Consider the following 18,857-nt stretch of genomic DNA (forward strand, 5'->3'; position numbering starts at 1 on the left):
GCACCCTGCACACGTCATAGTCATTTTAATCCTAGTTCTTAGGTTTAATGAAGCGTTTGAGTTCACTCGAAACCAAAACTAAACATCGCAGACCAAGTCTTTCATGAATGGAAAAATCCTCTGGAATTTTGTGGGTGAATTTTCTGTCCATGAACATTTTGAATTTACTTCTGGTTTTGAGATGACCGCGAACGCCGTCGATCCACCATGCATAGGTCTAAACGGAACCCCGAGTGTGGCTGTTGTGACTGTGCCCTCTTTGCCCCTCGCCTCTGACCTTTCACCCTTTACCCCCGTCACCCCCTGTGCAGTGGCCCCTGCGTGGGAGATCTGGAATCTGACGGCGGAGCATAACATTAACTACGCTGACGTCAGCTGGATACACAACTTCCCGGCCGGCAGCAGCGAGTTTGTGCTAGAGTTCACACTGGACAGTAAGAAACCCCAGACCGAGCCCCACCCGGAGCGAGCGGAGCCCAGCGCTCCATCTGAACTTAGTCCCCAGTGAGAGTAGTGAGACGTCAGCGGGGTTACGACATGATGCTCAGGACAATGAGCAGGATCAGACCGAATGTCACAGATCCAGCATTTAGGAAATATTTTTTAAGATGAGTAATGAGTCAAATGTAAATGTAAATCACTTCATCCAACACCTTCCACTTCCCGATAGTTTCAATCCACGTTTTGCTATTTGGCATGACATTTAACTGAAATGATTAATTCTTAGTAAATTATTAATGCCTCATTTCAATTTCAATTGCTCCTTGGCGGCAGGTTCTTACCCCCACACCCGCCCTGAGCTCAAGAGTTTTGCTGAAACGTGTCCTTGATCCCATTTAAGTCATTCCTAAAGCACTCTTAGGGAACCAAGACGAGCAAGCACTGAGAAAAACAAAATAGTCTGATGTTTGAACAAAGCAAGACTAGAGCATGACGAAGAAATGGGCAGAAAGAAAGGAAAGGAAAGAGAAATTGGTCTTTATATCCTTTATATCTGTCACAAGAGATAACTCTAGCAGCAGCTGCTGCTCCTCTGGTTTTTTTACTTGAGGACGTGACATTGGTTTCTCAGTTTGAACTATAGAAGGTGAAACATAGACTGCAGTCTGTATGTCTCTCTCTCTCTCTCTCTCTTTGGTCTTTTTATGTTGCTAAATGTTGATCGTCATCATGTCTCTACTTCCTGTGCCGTCCACCATCACAATGGTTTCCTCTCAACATGCTGCCTGGCTTTGAATGGCTCGTGTCCGAAACCGGCCGCTCTCAGCGGGCCCGTTCGGCTCGCTCTCCCCTGAATTGTGCGTCACTTCCTGTGTGTCACTTCCTGTGCTTCCGCGGCCAGTCGCCCTTGCATTGGATTGGGTGTTGACCACTCCTCGAAGCCTGCTTATACGAAACACATCCCCCCCTCCCCTTGCACAGCCCCCCGGCTTTTAGAGTCTCTAACCCTTTCTACCAATTCAACTGTCTATGATCTGTGCTGAAGGATAGAGAGAAGGGAGGGTGTGGTTTAAATTCTTAATGATGTCTGAATGGGAATAAGAGAGAAATGTAAGAGGGAGGGGAAGAGATGAGACTGATCTAATGGCCTCCCCGACACCCACCCACCCCCCGTTCTCCAAGGTCAAATCTGAGAGCCTGCCGCTCCCCCACCTCCCATCGTCATCCCTTCATACTCCCTCTGTCTTCCGAAGTGGGATTCAAGAGGAATGAGGAAACGGCGAACATCTGCCGTGGAAAAGGAAATGAGACGTCTCATGAAAAGGGAAGAAAATGGGGTTAACTGTCATAAGTGCTGTTTGCACAATTTCTTTTTTAAATGAGTTGGTCTGGTTTCCTGCAGTAGAAGGAAGAGGGAGACATCACAAATTTGAATCCCTAGCTTCACTGAGTGGTTTGCCTATCCCAAACTTAACTAATAGCCACTCTTTAATTATGGAGGAACATAAAATAAAAATTCTAAAGATTCTCAAGTACTGATCGAGCGAACCGTGCAGTTATTTGAAGTTTATAAATACATCCAATACTACTTGGCCTTCATTAGCGAATGAAACCAGCCTGAGTGTTTAAAAGAGAAACAGAGGAGTTGCACTGATATAATCAGTGCTGGTAAAATGTGCATTATGCTGATTTATCAGATGACTATTTGAATACGTTATTTTAATTCTGGCAATTATTTATACAGTTCAGGAAAATTAAATTGTGCAAATAAGCATACAGGGATGGGCTGAAAAGTAAAACGATTTTAGGGAGCCTCAAAAAGGTCCAGTGTGTCAGATTTAGGAGAATCTATTGGCAGAAAAAAGAAAGAAAATCATATACATACTAGAAATATTCGTGATTGATTTTGTGCCCTTAGAATGAGCCTCTTATATCTACTCCATGGATTCAGCCATTATTGCATAGCCATGTTTCCACAGTAGCCCAGAATGGACAAATCAAACTCCAGAGAGGGCCCTTCCCATTTTCATGTTGAGTTTCCGTTTCCTAAAAAATATGAAGCCAACATATCCCTGACACGGGCGACGCCATGCTGTGCTTTTGACGTAATTTGGAGCCAGAGTCAGCGCCGTAGTGATGGTGGTGACGCGGTTTCGAGTTCCCGCCAGTCCATCCACTAGGCTCAGCTGTCACGTATGACGGTGCACGCCGTTTTTATTGCAACAAATAACAGATTGAAATCCAAACTTTTGGGGAAATTAAACAGGGACTTTCATTATAGTGATAAGAACTACGTCAAATGATAAAAGCCTGACTTATTAGTACGGCCCACGTCCCATCCACTGACATGGAGTAGGCGGGGTTTGTGACCTACAGTGGAAAAATACATACGTCCTGCAAATACACACACACACACTCACACACACACACACACACAACACAACCAAATGCAGAAACACTGCAACTCGCACGGACGGCATTATGAGCTATTTTACATTTGGGCTGATTTCCCAACACAGTAACTTCAGTAAAGTCACACGCTCAGCGGGTGCATCACTTAAATGTGTCCCCTGGAAACACTGTTGTCGTCCGTGCTGCTTGCAGTGCTTTTGTCTGTTTGGTTGTATCGCATGCATTTGCAGTGTGCGGCACTCTGAGTCTTTTCATGCATTAGCCTGAAAACATCTAAGATCACCATATTATATTATACATATCAGCGCTGGCCATTCTCACAGCACTTCACCGACTCGTTATGTAAAAAGGACCATTTCTTTTTTCTGCAGCGGGCGCGTTGGTTTGGCTGGTTTGAGGAGTGGTAGACAATGGCATGGCTTTGGAATGAGCACTGTCGGTCGACGTCAGTGTTGTGAAATGGTCGATAGCATGGTGCATGACGTCACCATCTCCCGCGCGCTGCCTTCGTCCCCCACCGCCACCTCCGAGTCGCGCTCGCAGCTTGGCCACGTCCCAACCGACGCGTCTTTTCGCCCCGGAAAAGACGCAGGTTGTCGTCGCCTGCGTGGGTCTGCGATCAATTGAGACGAGCGATGCTTGGCCGCCTCCGCCCCCTCACGTGACGCGAGAATGGAGAAAGTTTTTTCTACTGTGGTCAAATTTAAACTGTAGTAGTCAAACATGGAGCGAGACATGATGCAGAGCAGCCGATTCCCGCGTTTAAGAGTGACACTGAATACACTCAGAGCTGTGGAGGAGGATGATGAAGCTGAGTGTGTCAGCTGAGCTGACCTACAAAACGGTTGCTCCGCATCCATTCATTGTAATAGCTCGAATTATTAAATCATAACACCCGTGTGCGTCTGTACTGCAGAGAGGTGCATTCATCTTCGTGGTGGGGGGGGGGGGGGGGGGGCGAGCACCGCATTGTCCTCCGTCTCAATTCACTTCAGCAACCCCCGCTGTACCGCACAGAAAAAAAATAGGCTCCCTGCGGAAAACATTGTGATGCTGCGACCTTAACTCGACAGCACAGGCATTACTATGAGAAGAAGGCCACACCCCCTGGAGTGTGATTGGCCCCTTTTCTTGTGTTCTCCAAGGCGACAAGACGGTGAAAGTTGTCCAGGTGAATCAGCAGCCCCCCATTAGAGTGGCGGATCTGATCGCAGGCGCCAAGTACCACCTGAGGGTTTACTCCCATGCGTTCAACAGCATCAGCAGCAAATATATCACCTTTAAGACCAAAGCAGGTGAGACCACACCGGGCCAGGTGGAACCGGGGTTCCGGCCAGGTGGAACCGGGGTTCCGGCCAGTCGGAACCAGGGTTCCAGCCAGGTGCAAGTCTGTCAGTAGTAGTGTCTACAGTAACTGAGTCAAAGCTTGGTGAGTTCTTGTGTTTTCTTCGACAGCATGCATCTTCTTCCAAAGGTAGCGATAAGGATAAGAAAATCCAACGCTCTGTATTTTTGGCTTCTCTGTCTTTACGGGCAGTATCTATAATTCATCAGTGCGAGTAGAATGTGCTTTTTTTCCGTCCGCAAGTGTAAATATTCAACAGTCCAAATACACAACTGTCAGGTGCTCTCCTAAAAAGTAAACGCTTGTATGAAGGTTGTTCACATGACAAGACAATACACATCACAGGTTGTACTGAAACCTGCGTGTGACAATCATTTTCACACCACAAGCGGTCTCCCCCGCACTTTTCCGATTAAAACACAGTGTAATGGAACCGCAGGCGAGTACCTGATTGTTATGGACGAGGTCCTTTGTGCGCCGTCATTGTGGATTCGCGCTCCGGCCCGAAATAATACGACACGTGCCCCGAGTGGTTGGCTTCTGCCGAGCGCTGCGGGACGTGGACAGATTGTCTAGCGCGGTTGCTCCGACTCATCGCAGTCCAGGGAGTCACTCACCGTGTTTCCACCTTTCTGTCTCGTCTTCTGCCCCCCATGTGTGTCCCCCAGCCTACATAGACCAGGTGGACATCGCCACTCAGGGCTGGTTCATCGGCCTGATGTGCGCCATCGCCCTCATCATCCTGATCCTCCTCATCGTCTGCTTCATCAAGAGGAGCCGTGGGGGCAAATACCCAGGTGAGGCCCGACACTGAGGCGCGTTCGCCCCGCTCAGCGTTTGATTGAGAAAAAACACAAACAGGAGTAAAGTGGAAGATTCCTCAAATATTTTCCAATTGTGACATCGTATTATTGTAAGCATAAACTTATTGACTCTCAGAACAAAAACACAGTCTGTGGCGTTTTTGAGTTCAGTTGTAGATATCGTTTCAATCTTGTTTTTGAGAAATTACTTTTTTGAGAGCTTTAGCATATTCATAAAAATCTTAACCTTTTCACACTTGGCATTGAGATAATAATGATTTTGGGCAGTCGGTTTTGACCACATTAAGGTAGCAGGTGGAAAAGAATAATCACACGACTCGTATCAGGTCCATTGTAGTGAGAGAGAGAAAATGAAGGAGCCGGCAGGGGGAGAAAAGTGTTGCATATTTGCACTGTGTTTGTGGTGAACGAGAGACTTCATGTAGACAGAGCAGATTGAAATATCGCTTTTCTACAAAGTCTGATTTGTTCGGGTCATCCACAGCGTCTGTGGCCATCCTGAAGCGATGTAGTTCCTTTCTTTTCTTCTCGTAAAATTACCACTTCAATGTCGGAAATTCTGTGGTTTTTTTCCTCCGAATATTACCCTACTCCCCCGGCTCCGTCATTTTTATTCTTTTCCATACGATGGCCCTAATACGCCGTCGTACGAACCAGCGAGGGAGCATCAGCTATTTAGCCAGGGAACGCAGGATGCAGGCCTCTCATCGGTCCTCGTATGGTTCCAGACACCTGTGGATGGAGTGAAGACGACACCAATCAAAAAGCCAATGTCACGTGTGGAAATGATCCGGTTCAAATCTTCTCTCGATACTGTACTACCCAGGTTCTGCTCTCTTACTGTGAAGACATATGTTCCATGTGTGTGATAATGAAATGGTTCGGAGCAACAGAACTGAGAGTCCTGTTAATGTTTCACAGTCTCTATGATGTTTAGGTGGCGGCTTTGTGGCTGGTTTCGCAGAATATCTTGGTAGGTAGGTGCTGAACCGTGATGCTGTCCCGTTTTGAAGACTAACACCCGGTGGCGAGCTTCGTCAAATGAGGATCGTAACACCACAATAACACGCGCTGGGAATAAAACAAGTTTTTCGCCACTGACTGACGCCTACTGACAACTGAGCTGAAACAAAGCTACACTAAAAGTGGTCCGTGTTCCAGACGCACGCTGAAAACTAAAACAGCAAACAACGCAATGTTTCTAACTCGCCCCGGGACCTTTTTTTCTGCCTATCAAGTCTAACCAGGAGCAGCGGACGCCCCAGCAGACGGCTGAAAAAATAAATGTGACTTTTGTTCTTGTGTCCTCAGTGCGAGACAAAAAGGACCTTCCCTTGGACCCAGTGGATCAGAAAGAAGACGGATCGTTTGATTACCAGTAAGTATAACGCCACGGGCTGGATTACCTGTGATTGAATACCGGCCTTTCGAAATGATTCGAAGTTCATCTTGAGATATTTAGTGGATGAGGGGACCTCGTGGTGAATGGATTATGACTCTTGCAGCGGAAAGAGACTTTCCTCCGACTGTCTGTTTAGAAAGCCCTCTGTCATTGGAGCCGCATGCAGAATCATCAGCAGCGAGTGATCCAACAGGGAGCGCGGTGGGTTTGTCCTAGAAATTCAGGTGCACAAGTTGCGACGGGGTTCACCTTCGCCGATTGTCAAGTGTGCTTACAACCCGTGAATCATCGAGAGTGGGACTCTTTCCAGCACCAAAGCCGGGCACACGCTGTGCGACTTCAGAAAAAACGCCGTTGTCACACGCCGAGTCGCACACGTCTCGGCTCCTGCGGAAAGTGTTTACCGCGGAATACGAACGCTGGAATACGAACGCTGACGAGACAGAAACGTGCGTAATCTGTGTTGCCGCCGTATGTGGACTCACGCACGCACCGTGTGTCCAATAAACATTAGAATTTATCATATTACCAACACTAACCCTTCAGCGGCGCAGGGACCCTCCTACCGTTGTGATGCACTACAACACACTGACTGTTTGTTATATTTAATATACTATAATGTTTTTTATGCTCAAAGCCAAGTTGACCATGTTTGTCACTTCGCGCAGGCGCAGTCAGAAAAAAAAAAAAGGCTTTAAGGAGTTTGAGGAATCGGCTCGTGGCTCCGCCTCAACTGTCGGCCGCCCCCGAAATTTTTCTGACACGTCAAAAAATGCATCGGCACATCCAATGGCCGGTGGCGGGCGATTGGTCGCCGCTCGCTCCCGCCCGTACGCCACGCGGCGCGCGACGAAAGCTGAGAATAGCACACAGTGGATGCCCGGCTTCATGCGACTGCGGCTCTCGAGATCCAAGCCAGATCGTGAGACTGAGCGGCACAGTCAAAAAGCATCACAGAGAAAGTTGCGGGCAACAGAAGAGAGAGGTTTTCATGTACAGCATATGTGCTTGAGGTGATAAAAAGCTCTCTAGGCCGCGCAGCTCAGGCACAACGTTGTCCTTCTGTCCAATGTTCAGTTTGAAATCCTGGCACCATCTCTGTTAACCTGGTACAGTAGTACAGTAGGCTTTACGCTGTCAAACAGAATGTGTTGGTAAGTGACGTGTCTTTTGCTCCTTCCAGGTCCCGCTGAGCTCTATGGCCTCTTTCCTCTCATTGGAGAATGAGTCATTTTCTCTCTTTTTTTTTTATCCACTCTGACTAAACACACGTCGACTCTAACCTGCTTTTCTAAATCTGAGGCGTACATGTTCTAACTCGGCGTGAGAGTGACAGTGTGTAACTCTGACAATTAACTGTATGCACTCTCGGAACAGGGAGGAAAAAACGTCCGAGTCGAAAAGACTGACCTTGCGTCTAACGGAGGAAAAGGCAGCAGTAAAGTGTGAATGCACACACACAGTAACAGCGAGGGTCCGGACTTTTATAGCACTCAAATTATCTACAGTACGTGAAACATAAATAAAATGTGCATATACAAACCTTATGATGAGTGTTTGTCTGAAAGCATGAGCTGTTGCTCAATAGTGTCATGTTTGGTTATTAATATTCAGTCTATCATTTACACCCATCTCTTACAGACAAGGTCATTGCTTTGCTCTTATTCTGACCCTGGTTCTAATGCATCATGGCCTCTCCACTCCAGCTCTGTCTGTGTCTGTGTCAGTGTGTGTCAGTGTGTGTGTGTGTGTGTGTGTGTGTGTGTGTGTGTGTGTGTGTGTGTGTGTGTGTGTGCGTGTGAAGCTTCTCTGTCCTCCTGCCCCTTTCCCTGCACTCCTTCTCTCTCATCGAGTCTCGTCCCTCTCTCCCCACCCCCCACGCTGAAATGGGTCATCTGTCCCTGACAGGAACGAAAACGAGAACAGGTACCTTGGTTTTGGCACGGCAACTCTCTCTCTCTCTCTCTCTCTCTCTCTCTTAGCCTGCGCATGTCCGGGGAGGCACAGATGTTTCCCGTGAGCTGGGGTGGGGGCTTGTTTAGGACAGCTCAAACAGGACAAACAGGACAGCCTGCATTTGTCGGCTGTTTGGTCCGGCGGACGAAGAATGACTAGTTTTCATTCAACGATGTCGCCAATATCGGTAACAGCGGGCTTTAAGCTCTCAAAGCATCATTAAAGCCCTGTGACGGGTGACATCAGAGAAGGTTTCTGACACCGCAGCAGTGACACAGCATCTGATTGACAGGAGGCGGCCGAGTGCCGAGCGCCAGCTCCTTCAGGGTGTCAAACTGTCAATCTAATGATCACAACCGTCACCACAGACCTGTTCATCTGACAACAAGCCGATGCGTACATATACAGTGAAGGACCATCCGGTGAATAAACATCCAGATACAACATTTACTGTATATTCAGATTCAGGGTTTCAGGTTTTAAATTAGCATTATAAAGAAAGAGAAATATTGCTGCAAATCCGGTAACAAGTGACTTTGCACACTGGATTTCTAAGGTTGTGTGGAGCCAAATGTGGTGAAATGCCTTAATTGAATTCTTTAATTATCTATAACACCATAACTCATGAGGGATCTGCAGCGAGAGAGGCAGGGCGCACCTCGGACAGGTCACCAATATGCCACGGGGCTGTAAATGTGGAGGAAATATGGCCGTTCATTTCAGGCATGCACCACTTTACAATCGGCGCTAGCTCAATAATAACTGAACTCCATTGATCGTAATAATGTAGCGTATGGATCATCCTGTTAAAAACAGAAGCACGTGGGGGGACAGTGATCCCAGAAAGCAGCGTGAGTGCAGAGTGGGGAGCTAAGAACTCTCCCTTCTTAATTGCCTTGGTTTTCCACTGTCGGCAGACACTTTAAAAGAAAACCATCTGCCACCAGTTGCACGGGGGCTTGAGAAGGGGTGGAAAATCAAGTTTGGTATAGAGGTATAGTGAGGGCTGGGTGGGGGGGGGGGGGGACGGACTATGTTTGGAACATATGACACCTTGAAGGAACTGATGTAGGCAACAAACAGCTGGAGAACATGTGGAGCACAGAACATAAATGTTATGACCTGAAATGCATGAATCGTGGCACAATAACTCAAAGTAGAAACACCAGGGCCTTGTAATGTAATGTTTCTCTCAGCAAAGCTTTGACTGTTTTCTCCGACTTGTTCAGCATTCTGTCTTTTTTTCCGGTAGGATCTGTGCTGGGTTTATCATGCAGGACAAGAGTTAAAGGTGACATATTATGTCCATATTCAGGTTCATACTTTTTAATTTTTGTTACCACTTGAAAAAGGTTCACATGCTCTAATGTTCAGAGAAGGCATCAGTGTTCTCATACTGCCCATTCCTGCAGCTCCTCTTTTCACCCTCTGTCTGAAACGCCTGGATTTATTTTAGCTCCGCCTCCCGATAAACCCCTGCCTGCTCTGATTGGCCAGCTGGCCCAGTCTGTTCTGATTGGTCAACACGATTTTAAAAATATGTAGGAAATGTCATGCCCCTTCACCAGAGAAGTGGAGATTCTCAGATTGCAGGCGGGGTTACCCCCAAAAGAGTCCAACTGTGACATCACAGTGGGAGAGAAATCTGAACCAGTCGTTCAGAGCCAGGCTGTAGGGTTTAGACAGCTCCCAAAAAAACAACGGGTAGACTCCACAGATACACACATTTATGTGCACAACCACTGAAAAAGGGATTTTTGCATAATATGTCACCTTTAAACATCATGCACTCGGGGTCTTGCAGTGTAAATGAAATGTATTGCTGCCTGAGTCTTTCTCAACGTTACGCTTACAGCCTAGTTAATGGCTGAGTTCTGAGAATGTGGCAACAGTCAGATGGGCAAGGAAACACGCAGAGTCAGGCAGACAGATACAGCCTCTAAACAAACCAATATAAAGGACACGAACTTGAACAAAGGTAAATGGTGTCAATATTACCCAAAATGTCCATCCTAGCCGTTCGTCACAGTTTTCAGCCTGCTCCAACTTCAACATGTTCTACTTTCGCCCACGTTGTCCCGCATAATGAAGAAGATTTTCAGATGAGCTCACTTTCAGTTCTACCTCCAAATGAGGTGGTTTAGATAGTATGGAGAACCCTGTTTACAGCCCAATCCTATTGTCAGACAAGAATGTCAATACTGGGCGACATGAATCAATAGTAGAGTGGTAAATGTCCGGTGTGTAGTGTTTAGGACACTCGGCCGTCCTCGCCTGTCTGACTGTCTGATTGCTCGTGTTTCCTGTCCCCATCAAAATGTTTTTTACAATAATCTAGCCATGTTCAACACACATATTTGATGTCATTCGGATCATGGTGATTAACACCATCACCAAAGACACGTAAATGCTGTTTTCCCATCTCAATACATCAACGTTGTTTTCATTATCTGTTTCATGTGACATCACAGTTTTTCTGTCTGCTTCTGTTTCCACCCACACCACCTTATGTTTTCGTGTCCTCTGTCTCCTTTTGGATTTCCTTTCCTCATTGGTGAAAAGGTCTCATGAAAGGTATGAATCGACACAATCACCACCGGAGTCTCGCTCTAAGAGAATCCCACTTTTTTTAATGTGTGTTCATCTCACCACTCCAGCTTGTTAACATCCTAATGAATGGTCTTTATCAAAAGCGCATCAGAACGTGTTTAATCCAGTATGGGGTAAAAAAAAACTAACCTGTTCCCAATACACACCTCTCAAGTTAACATGAGGTAAAACAAACCGACAGAGTTTACTTCCTGACTCTAGTCATGTTAATCTGTGTCATATTCACATTGTGTGAAGAGGCCATGTGAGGTCGGTTGTCTGCAACTCACTCCCATCTTGAGTCACTTCCCTGTCCTTAGCTCTTTTACTCAGAATATTAAAAAAAGCACCTAATCAGATAATTGAATCATTCTTTACTCTGTCCCTTTTCATCCTGAAGACATTTTGAAATCCCTGAAATAAAAGGCTCTCTCTCGTAAAAAATAATCATTGGTTGCAGTCCTATTACACACAAACACTTTTTACTTATAACCTTATACATCCTCTTTTCCCCCACAACCGCAACCTTTCACCCTCCAACAACCCATATGTGCGGGTCAGTACCATAATTTTGCCATGTCGCCGCTGTTCACCAAATAGAGTCTGGGAAAACGTCGAAACCAACACACTGCAAAACAAACCAAAAAAAGCAATACACACTAAAAGTATTAATATAGAAGCCATATCATTGACATTAACAGTCACAGCTACCCCGCATCACTTACAGATACATAGAATAAGACCTATGAGATGCAAAACCTACCCAAGAGTTGATAGAGATTGGTTTTCAATCGGTTATCTGATGCTACAAAAACGTGCCGAGACGTCATGATATCGTCTGGGTACTTCTGTACGAACTCTGGCTTCAAATGATGTCTCCAGCACAACGTGACAGCACCTGTATCAGATGTATGTTGGCATCATTTTTGTGCAGTGGGAGGAAGTGGAGACAACGTGTCTGTCATTGGTCCATTATTGGCGCTTATAGCTATGTGGCATCCTAATTCCCCCACTGTCCCACCCATTCCCAGGGGTAAATCAGCCAGTCAATAAAAAGGCCTGCGTGGCTGTCACCTTGCGTCCTCTAAAACTGATTCACGGTGGATGAAAAACAGCTTCAAGTTTACACAGTTCAGCACTTCATACTGGAGTCCTGGTACGATTGTGAACTTGATTGCCTCTTTCAGATGGCCTAGTTATCAGTTAAAAGATGGCAACCCTTCTCCAGCATTTATCCACTTGATGTTACAGACTTCATATTATTATGTGTGACTTTGTTGACTTCGGATTCTCTATTTGAGATGATTTGGATTTTTTTATGCATCTGCTTTGGTCCATTTGAACTCTTTGATCCTTAATAGGTTCTCTGAACCGTATCTAGTGACGTGTGCGGTTGCCATAGTGTTTTAGCATGAAGCATGACGGTTCTCCGTAGCAAAAGCACAAAGTGTGTACTCCCTCATAGAGCATCTGAATATATGACGTTTGATAACCTCGAACTGTGACGCTCCGACATGGTGAGTTAAGCAAAGAGAGATCTCAGTTCTGCGTCCTTCAAACGCGTTTGCCACTGTTATGCCGCCGGCTTGACCCGAGACAGGAGAGCCCGTGCTGGTCCTGAGCTCCTTCTCCCTGTGCATGACGTTCTCCTTAAACACCAGAGTCAGGTGACATGCAGCCCTGCTCTGAACTGAAATCAAGCACAACTCCGTGAATGCAGTGCCAGTTGTGTTTTTCAGGTTTAGATCTCATGTCACGGTTCCTTCAAACCTACTTTATTAGTACAAGTTTGTAATATGCGAATGGAGACAAGGTTGCTTTCACAGCGCGGAGCTGAATACTCTTTGGACTTTTATTGCACAATCTACGCGCACCTTACAGATGCAGCCATGTTTCAAAGTATAGATTTGGATTTCTTTCTCTACGAGTACTCTCCTAAAGTATTTCTTTTGCCCATGCTGGTCATGATGTGATTTAATTGAAGCATGAGATGTGGGACAAAATTTCTCCTCGACCCAAGTAGCACAAGAAGTAGCCCAAATGATCACACCCTGCCCAAAAGGCTTTTTACCCACACACTTTCATACATGAAAGCAACTTGCTGTAAAACCACCACTTTGGGAAAGACTGGCCTGTGGCTGTGGATCTGTCCACACGCGTTCCACCTATGTGGCGAATTATGAAATTTGAAATAATGAAAACTTTAAAGACACAGACACTATAATTTGACTTTTAATCATTTCAAGCTAAATGTTCCAAAGTTGCATTTGTTTTTAGTTTAACCATCTCATCTCCAGTATAGCTTTGCTGAGCCGCGGTCGATGGATTCGTCGTGGTGAAAACATGTTTGTTGCCGGGGCAGAGATACCCACCTGCTGTGGCCAGCCTTAAGACTCATATTGGTTGAACTTATGAAATCGTTTGTCCACAGAATAAGGACTGTGGATTTCGTCCCCAGTCTCTCTACGCAGAAATTCCTTCATGGCCAGCATGGTTGAGAGGACTAAATACAGAGATGAAAAACTATATAATTGAAAATATTCAAATCTATCCTTTCAAAAAAACATGAATCAAAAGAAATGAATCATAAAAAATTTGAATTGTAGTCTGACTTGGCCTGAGTGATTAAACGCACTTTACCAAAAGTTGTACATAGAAAAGACAAAAACAGGGAATTGACATCATTTCTTGGCTTGCAACCCCCGTAACCTCTCACTTTGACCCCTTCAACCTGTGCCAACGATAGGGTCCCAAACGCCCGCTGACACTGTAAAAACCACACCCTGCTCCCATTCTCACCTGGAAACTCTCGTCCACGTTTACCTCTTGCAGCAGCGACGAGGACAACAAGCCCCTGCAGGGCAGCCAGACGTCGCTGGACGGCAACGTGAAGGAGAGCGATGACAGCTTGGTGGACTACGGCGAGGGCGGCGACGGCCAGTTCAACGAGGACGGCTCTTTCATCGGCCAGTACACGGTGAAGAAGGACAAGGACGAGACGGAGGGCAACGAGAGCTCCGAGGCCACTTCGCCCGTCAATGCCATCTACTCGCTGGCGTAGTCCCCTTAGCGGCGCACGATTTGCGGGTGTTAAAAACCAAACCACGGCACCATACACCCAACACAAACACACACACACACACAGATGAATATATTACTATATGAAACACGTAAACACAGAGGAAAAGCAGCGGGGCCTGTCTGGAGACTGTGTAGACTCTTTCTTCGGACGTGGGGAAACACGCGGGTGGAACCAGACCACAAGCCTTTACTTTATGTTTCCCGCTCTTAAGAATACGGCCCATCCGAGGTGACATTTGGACAAAGTGGACAGAGCTCGTTTCCCTCTGTGCTCGGCAGGCCCCTTTACTCACACAGACTCGAAGTGGGCCTCCGGGGAGGCTTCCAGTATTTGGGGGCATCAACGAGCGTTACCGTAGAGATTTCTTTTTCTTTGGTTTGTTCCTGCTCTGAACATCTTTCAGTCTCACTTCTCTCCCTCTTGATACGCCACTCGTACCTCTGTGTAGCATCCCAGTAAAGTACACACAGTGGTTCCACACGCACGCGCGCGCGCTCGCGGCCCGTATTGTAACATATCAGCTTCTAACCATCAAACTCCCCCGGATACTGGCAGATATGTTTATCATATTGATATTTACGCAATGAAAGATTTTAGTTTCTCCACAGCTGGTAGATGAGTCATTATTGAATCTTAATGAATGCTGTACACAGTCCTGGCACACATTGTGGTGCCCTGCAAAGCTATGCACTATCACCTCCTCAGTGCCATTTTGGGTTCAATCTGGTCAGTAAACGTACATTTGAGTTCCTTTTTTCAACCACCCGCAGTCTAAACTCACATGCTTTTTATTCACTTTGCCTTGTATCTTGTGGCAGACACGTCTTTCTTTACATCCTGTCCAATGTTGCAGTGCACATGTTCAAAATGGCTGCCACGACAAAAGCCATTTTCGCCACAGACAGCGAACTCTGCTGTAGTGTGTTTTTTTAATTATTCCCACGTTTTAACTGATGGTTGAATATATTTTGCAACATTGTATAGAGGGAAGTTGTTCGGGACCACGAGCCAGTGAGTCTCCAAGTCAGCATGCAGGCTAATGCTGCATTCATATTATTATTCTGTTTTCATGTGTCAGTTTCTCATTTGTTAACCATGTAAAAAAGTCAAAATAACACGTATGTTTTACACATTGCAATACCAATCCAACATTATTGGTGATGGAGTAATGGCTCATTTGGGATTTATAAAGGGTTCACGTTAATACATATACCGTCATGTATTTTATCCCTGGTGTCACCACAATTCTGGAAGTTCCCACAGGTTGACCTGTTGTCAGGTTGGAAGCTGATGTACATTCTCTCCTGTGGGACATTGAATGCAGCATGAGAAGCTGGGATCCTGATATTTTCCTCCACCCCCACCCCTCTCGCGTGTGACGTCTTCGGCTCAATTCGTGAACTTGTGTTGATCGCACCACATCTAAAATGTTCTTTTTTGTTTAGTCCGGACCCACCGATACAGAGGGGTCTGCACCTCTTATCTTTTTTTGCAAAAGAAAAAAATGACTGCACATGGTCATGTAGGACACTTTGAAATGACAATATTTACAGCATGAAGATATATTCATTAATTCACGGCCAACTTTGAGACGAAATGCAGAAGCTGAGCAAGAAAAAGGAAAAATCGTTCGAGTGCGCTCAGTATTTCCCCTGTCCTACAACTATATTAGTCATTTGCTTAGAACACTGGTGGAGTGACATGCAATGATTTGCTCATGTTTCTTTAATTCATCATAAATATTCACTGAGTGCTCATCGGTTTAATCCCAGAGTTGTGGCACTCCACACTTGCTGGTCAACGGGGCTTTTAGACCCTCCAATGCTAAAATCACATAGATCTTAACTGCAGTTAGAAACTGTATTTGACATCGTATTTTAAATATTTATTTTATATTTCTATTTATGACATTTTGTGGATAGTATTAATATATTCGTTCTTTATTTAATAATTGTGATATACACATTTCTGACCAATCTATTCTAGTTCTCGCACACCGGAAACAGCCAAAGTAAGGATGTCTCCAGAATCTGTTATTGCTTGTGGCACCCAGTCAAACGTATGAACGAGATATTTTTGTAGCAGCTGGCTCTTTCTGCTGTAAACAAACCCGGAAAACAACCCGTCATCACATTCATCCGTCCGTTGTGCGGCTCTCCTCGTACTCATATTGTACTATTTTTACTCTCTGCGTTGTTTTCTCAGATTTATGTAACATAACATTTCCCCCACACCTAAAATTTATATTATTGCTTTGTATTTATTTGGCGTATACTCTTGTTCATGTAGGTCATTTATCTTTGTAAATATGTCATGGTCGATTTCCCCCCTGAAAAAAAAAAATGCTTTAGCCGAAAAGAAAACAAAGATTCACAAATTTCGCATCCGCCGAGCCGATGCGACAGGTGCATCTCTGTAATGTAGCTCTGACTAACATTTGCACTCTACGAAAAAAATGTCTTCACTCTCTGTTGCCCTTTGCTTTGACATTGTAATATACAGTACTAGCTGTGACACGTCAGTCACTTGCTTGATGATGGTTTGAATTCTATATTGTGAAAGAGGAATATGTTAGCTTCTCTATGATGTAAATAAGTCCTGCAATATCCCGTTTGTAGCAATTGTCGCACAAAAACTGCTAGTTGGCCTAAAAAAAGAACTAAAAAAACCTGCATTCGCTGATGTATTGGAACAATCTCCCTCCTTTAAGCTGTTCTTTCTGAGACTGTCTGCTCTTTCCTCCCATAATGCCTTTTACCACACATTGTTGCATAGCTGTGTCCCGTTCCTGGGGCCGCCGCAAAAGGAATAAAGCTTGAGCCTGCTCCTCCACAACTGAGACATGTCATTACTCGCGTAGCCATGAAGACAAAAGCTGAGATGATTCTTTCCCGTGTCCACGAGGCCCGTGAGAATGGGACCCCCCATTCAGTTTGACGTAAACAGATGTCTGTGCATGTCCACACCCTGCTGCCCATTCCATACATCCATTTTGGGCAACTCTGATCTTTATAGCTGCAGTTAAAGTTGTTGTTCAATTTGTACAATCCACATTTCCCAAATGAAATACTGTAACCTCTCCCCTGCAGGATTTTCACAAACAATAATTTGGGGCCTCCCGCGATCATCCAGTGCATCCAACCAGCCGTGCGCCTAATCTTCCAATGAGTTTGGTTAATCTTTCTCCCTGTAATGTTTGGCGCTTTGATTCCAACTTCTGCTACATGCCAGACCTTGTGTTTGTAGTTGTGATGTGAAAACACATCTGCGTGTTACAATCTTAAGCAACGGCACCGCTGCCAACCTCTGAACTGGGGACATACAGTCAGCATATCCTCCGGAAAATTGCCCAAAGCTTCGTTTCACAAGCTCAGAGCCTGAGATCAGTGGAAACACAAGCAGAACCTATGACAATGACACATGATGTGTTGTTTTGTCAAGTGGGTTAAGACCCTAACCCCTAACTCTGCAGTGGATACTTCGCCTTATGTATGATCGTTTCAAGTTGACATCACCTGAACGGACAGTTGAACGCGTGACTCTCTCTCCACCAATTTTCATATTTTGGGAAAATGGAGGCTGCAACTCTTTTTGAAAATGATATTTGCAGTCTCCAGACTTTAAAGGCGGGGCCCCTGACGTTGAACACAGCACATGTCCTGATGACAGGCAGCCATTTTGAAAACAGTTCTGGCCTGGTGTCTCTGATTCTCATTCTGACACTCATACCATTTTCCAAAAAACACGTACACACCCTTTGTCTTTCAGCAGAACCCTTAATGCAATACTCTCTGAGTTTAATCAGTTGGGTGTTTTCTCTGATGCCATTGTCTTACTGCACACTGCGCTTCCCCCTGCCCCAAATGTATCACACATGGGGAAATGTAAACTGAAACAAAGAAAACAGAGCTTTGCTTATTTTCTGATACACACAGTGCTTTTTTCTTTCTTTCTTTCTTGTTCTGGTTTGTGTACAACGATTTGAGGTGCATACAGAGCTGATTGTCTTTTTTTAATGTCTGCATTGTCTCAGCTCAACTTTCATGGGTAAAGCAGAAAATGTCAGTGTGCAGTTTCACAGCTTAGTGGGTTTTTTTTAGTTCAAAGTCAAAAAAAAAAGAAAAAAAGTCTAGAATTTCATTCGTGCACACAAGAGATTTGCAACTGGATTTTTTTTGTAATGATCACGTGCTGTATGGCTTTTTAAAAAATGGATTCTCATGTTAGCATCTTGTTTTTACCATGTGTATCAGAGCAGCGACATCTTGCTTCAGCATAACAGCTTTTGTAAGGTACATCTACTCAACAGAAAATTGCATAAATATATTCACCATGTATGCGTATATAATGAGATGTTGCAACTTCTGCTAGCGACGCCTTCTTTATAGTAAAGCTATTTCCCTTTCTCTACCTCCAGACTGTCGGTCTCTCTGTTCATCTCTAAGCTTTTTAATATTTCTTTCCAAAGCACTTACAAGAAAAGCAAAGATGAAGAGCACAAACCAAATCGTCCACACTGACTGGTAATACTCTGCTGTGCGATAAGAGTTCATAACTGAGCTACTACCAACCCAACTTTTTTCTATATGAAAAAAAGAACAAACTGTCGTTTTGCATGACCACACAAAGACCAGCCACATGGTTTTAATAATTTTATCTCTCCATGGGGAGAGTTGGGTAGTTAAGTTATGTTTACAATCAGTTTTAGGGAAAGATAATGGTTTGTGTTGAAAACACTTTGTTCTGGTTAGAGGACCTTCATCGTTCAACTAACCAGCAGCAGACCCAGTAGCAGAGCAGGAAAAG

General features: G+C 45.1%; 1 protein-coding gene across 26 annotated transcripts in view; it reads left to right on the forward strand.

The window, feature by feature from the left end:
- nfasca (neurofascin homolog (chicken) a) overlaps positions 1–18,461 on the forward strand; it is a 112,096-nt gene extending 93,635 nt beyond the window's left edge. For 11 of the 26 annotated variants that reach the window (XM_035630948.2, XM_035630947.2, XM_035630946.2 and 8 more), the window contains 6 exons: positions 312–434; positions 3,999–4,148; positions 4,867–4,995; positions 5,960–5,995; positions 6,334–6,400; positions 13,802–18,461. In XM_035630948.2, coding sequence (XP_035486841.1) covers positions 312–434; positions 3,999–4,148; positions 4,867–4,995; positions 5,960–5,995; positions 6,334–6,400; positions 13,802–14,030 — 734 coding nt within the window. In that variant the 3' untranslated portion in view covers positions 14,031–18,461. Of the gene's footprint in view, positions 1–311; positions 435–3,998; positions 4,149–4,866; positions 4,996–5,943; positions 6,000–6,333; positions 6,401–7,607; positions 7,972–8,308; positions 8,351–13,801 lie in introns of those variants that run through there. The other 15 variants (XM_035630964.2, XM_035630965.2, XM_035630967.2 and 12 more) reach the window with 11 other exon arrangements.
- Positions 18,462–18,857: the final 396 nt, after the last annotated feature.

Source organism: Scophthalmus maximus, chromosome 6 (genome assembly GCF_022379125.1).
Source record: "Scophthalmus maximus strain ysfricsl-2021 chromosome 6, ASM2237912v1, whole genome shotgun sequence".
NCBI lineage: Eukaryota > Metazoa > Chordata > Actinopteri > Pleuronectiformes > Scophthalmidae > Scophthalmus > Scophthalmus maximus.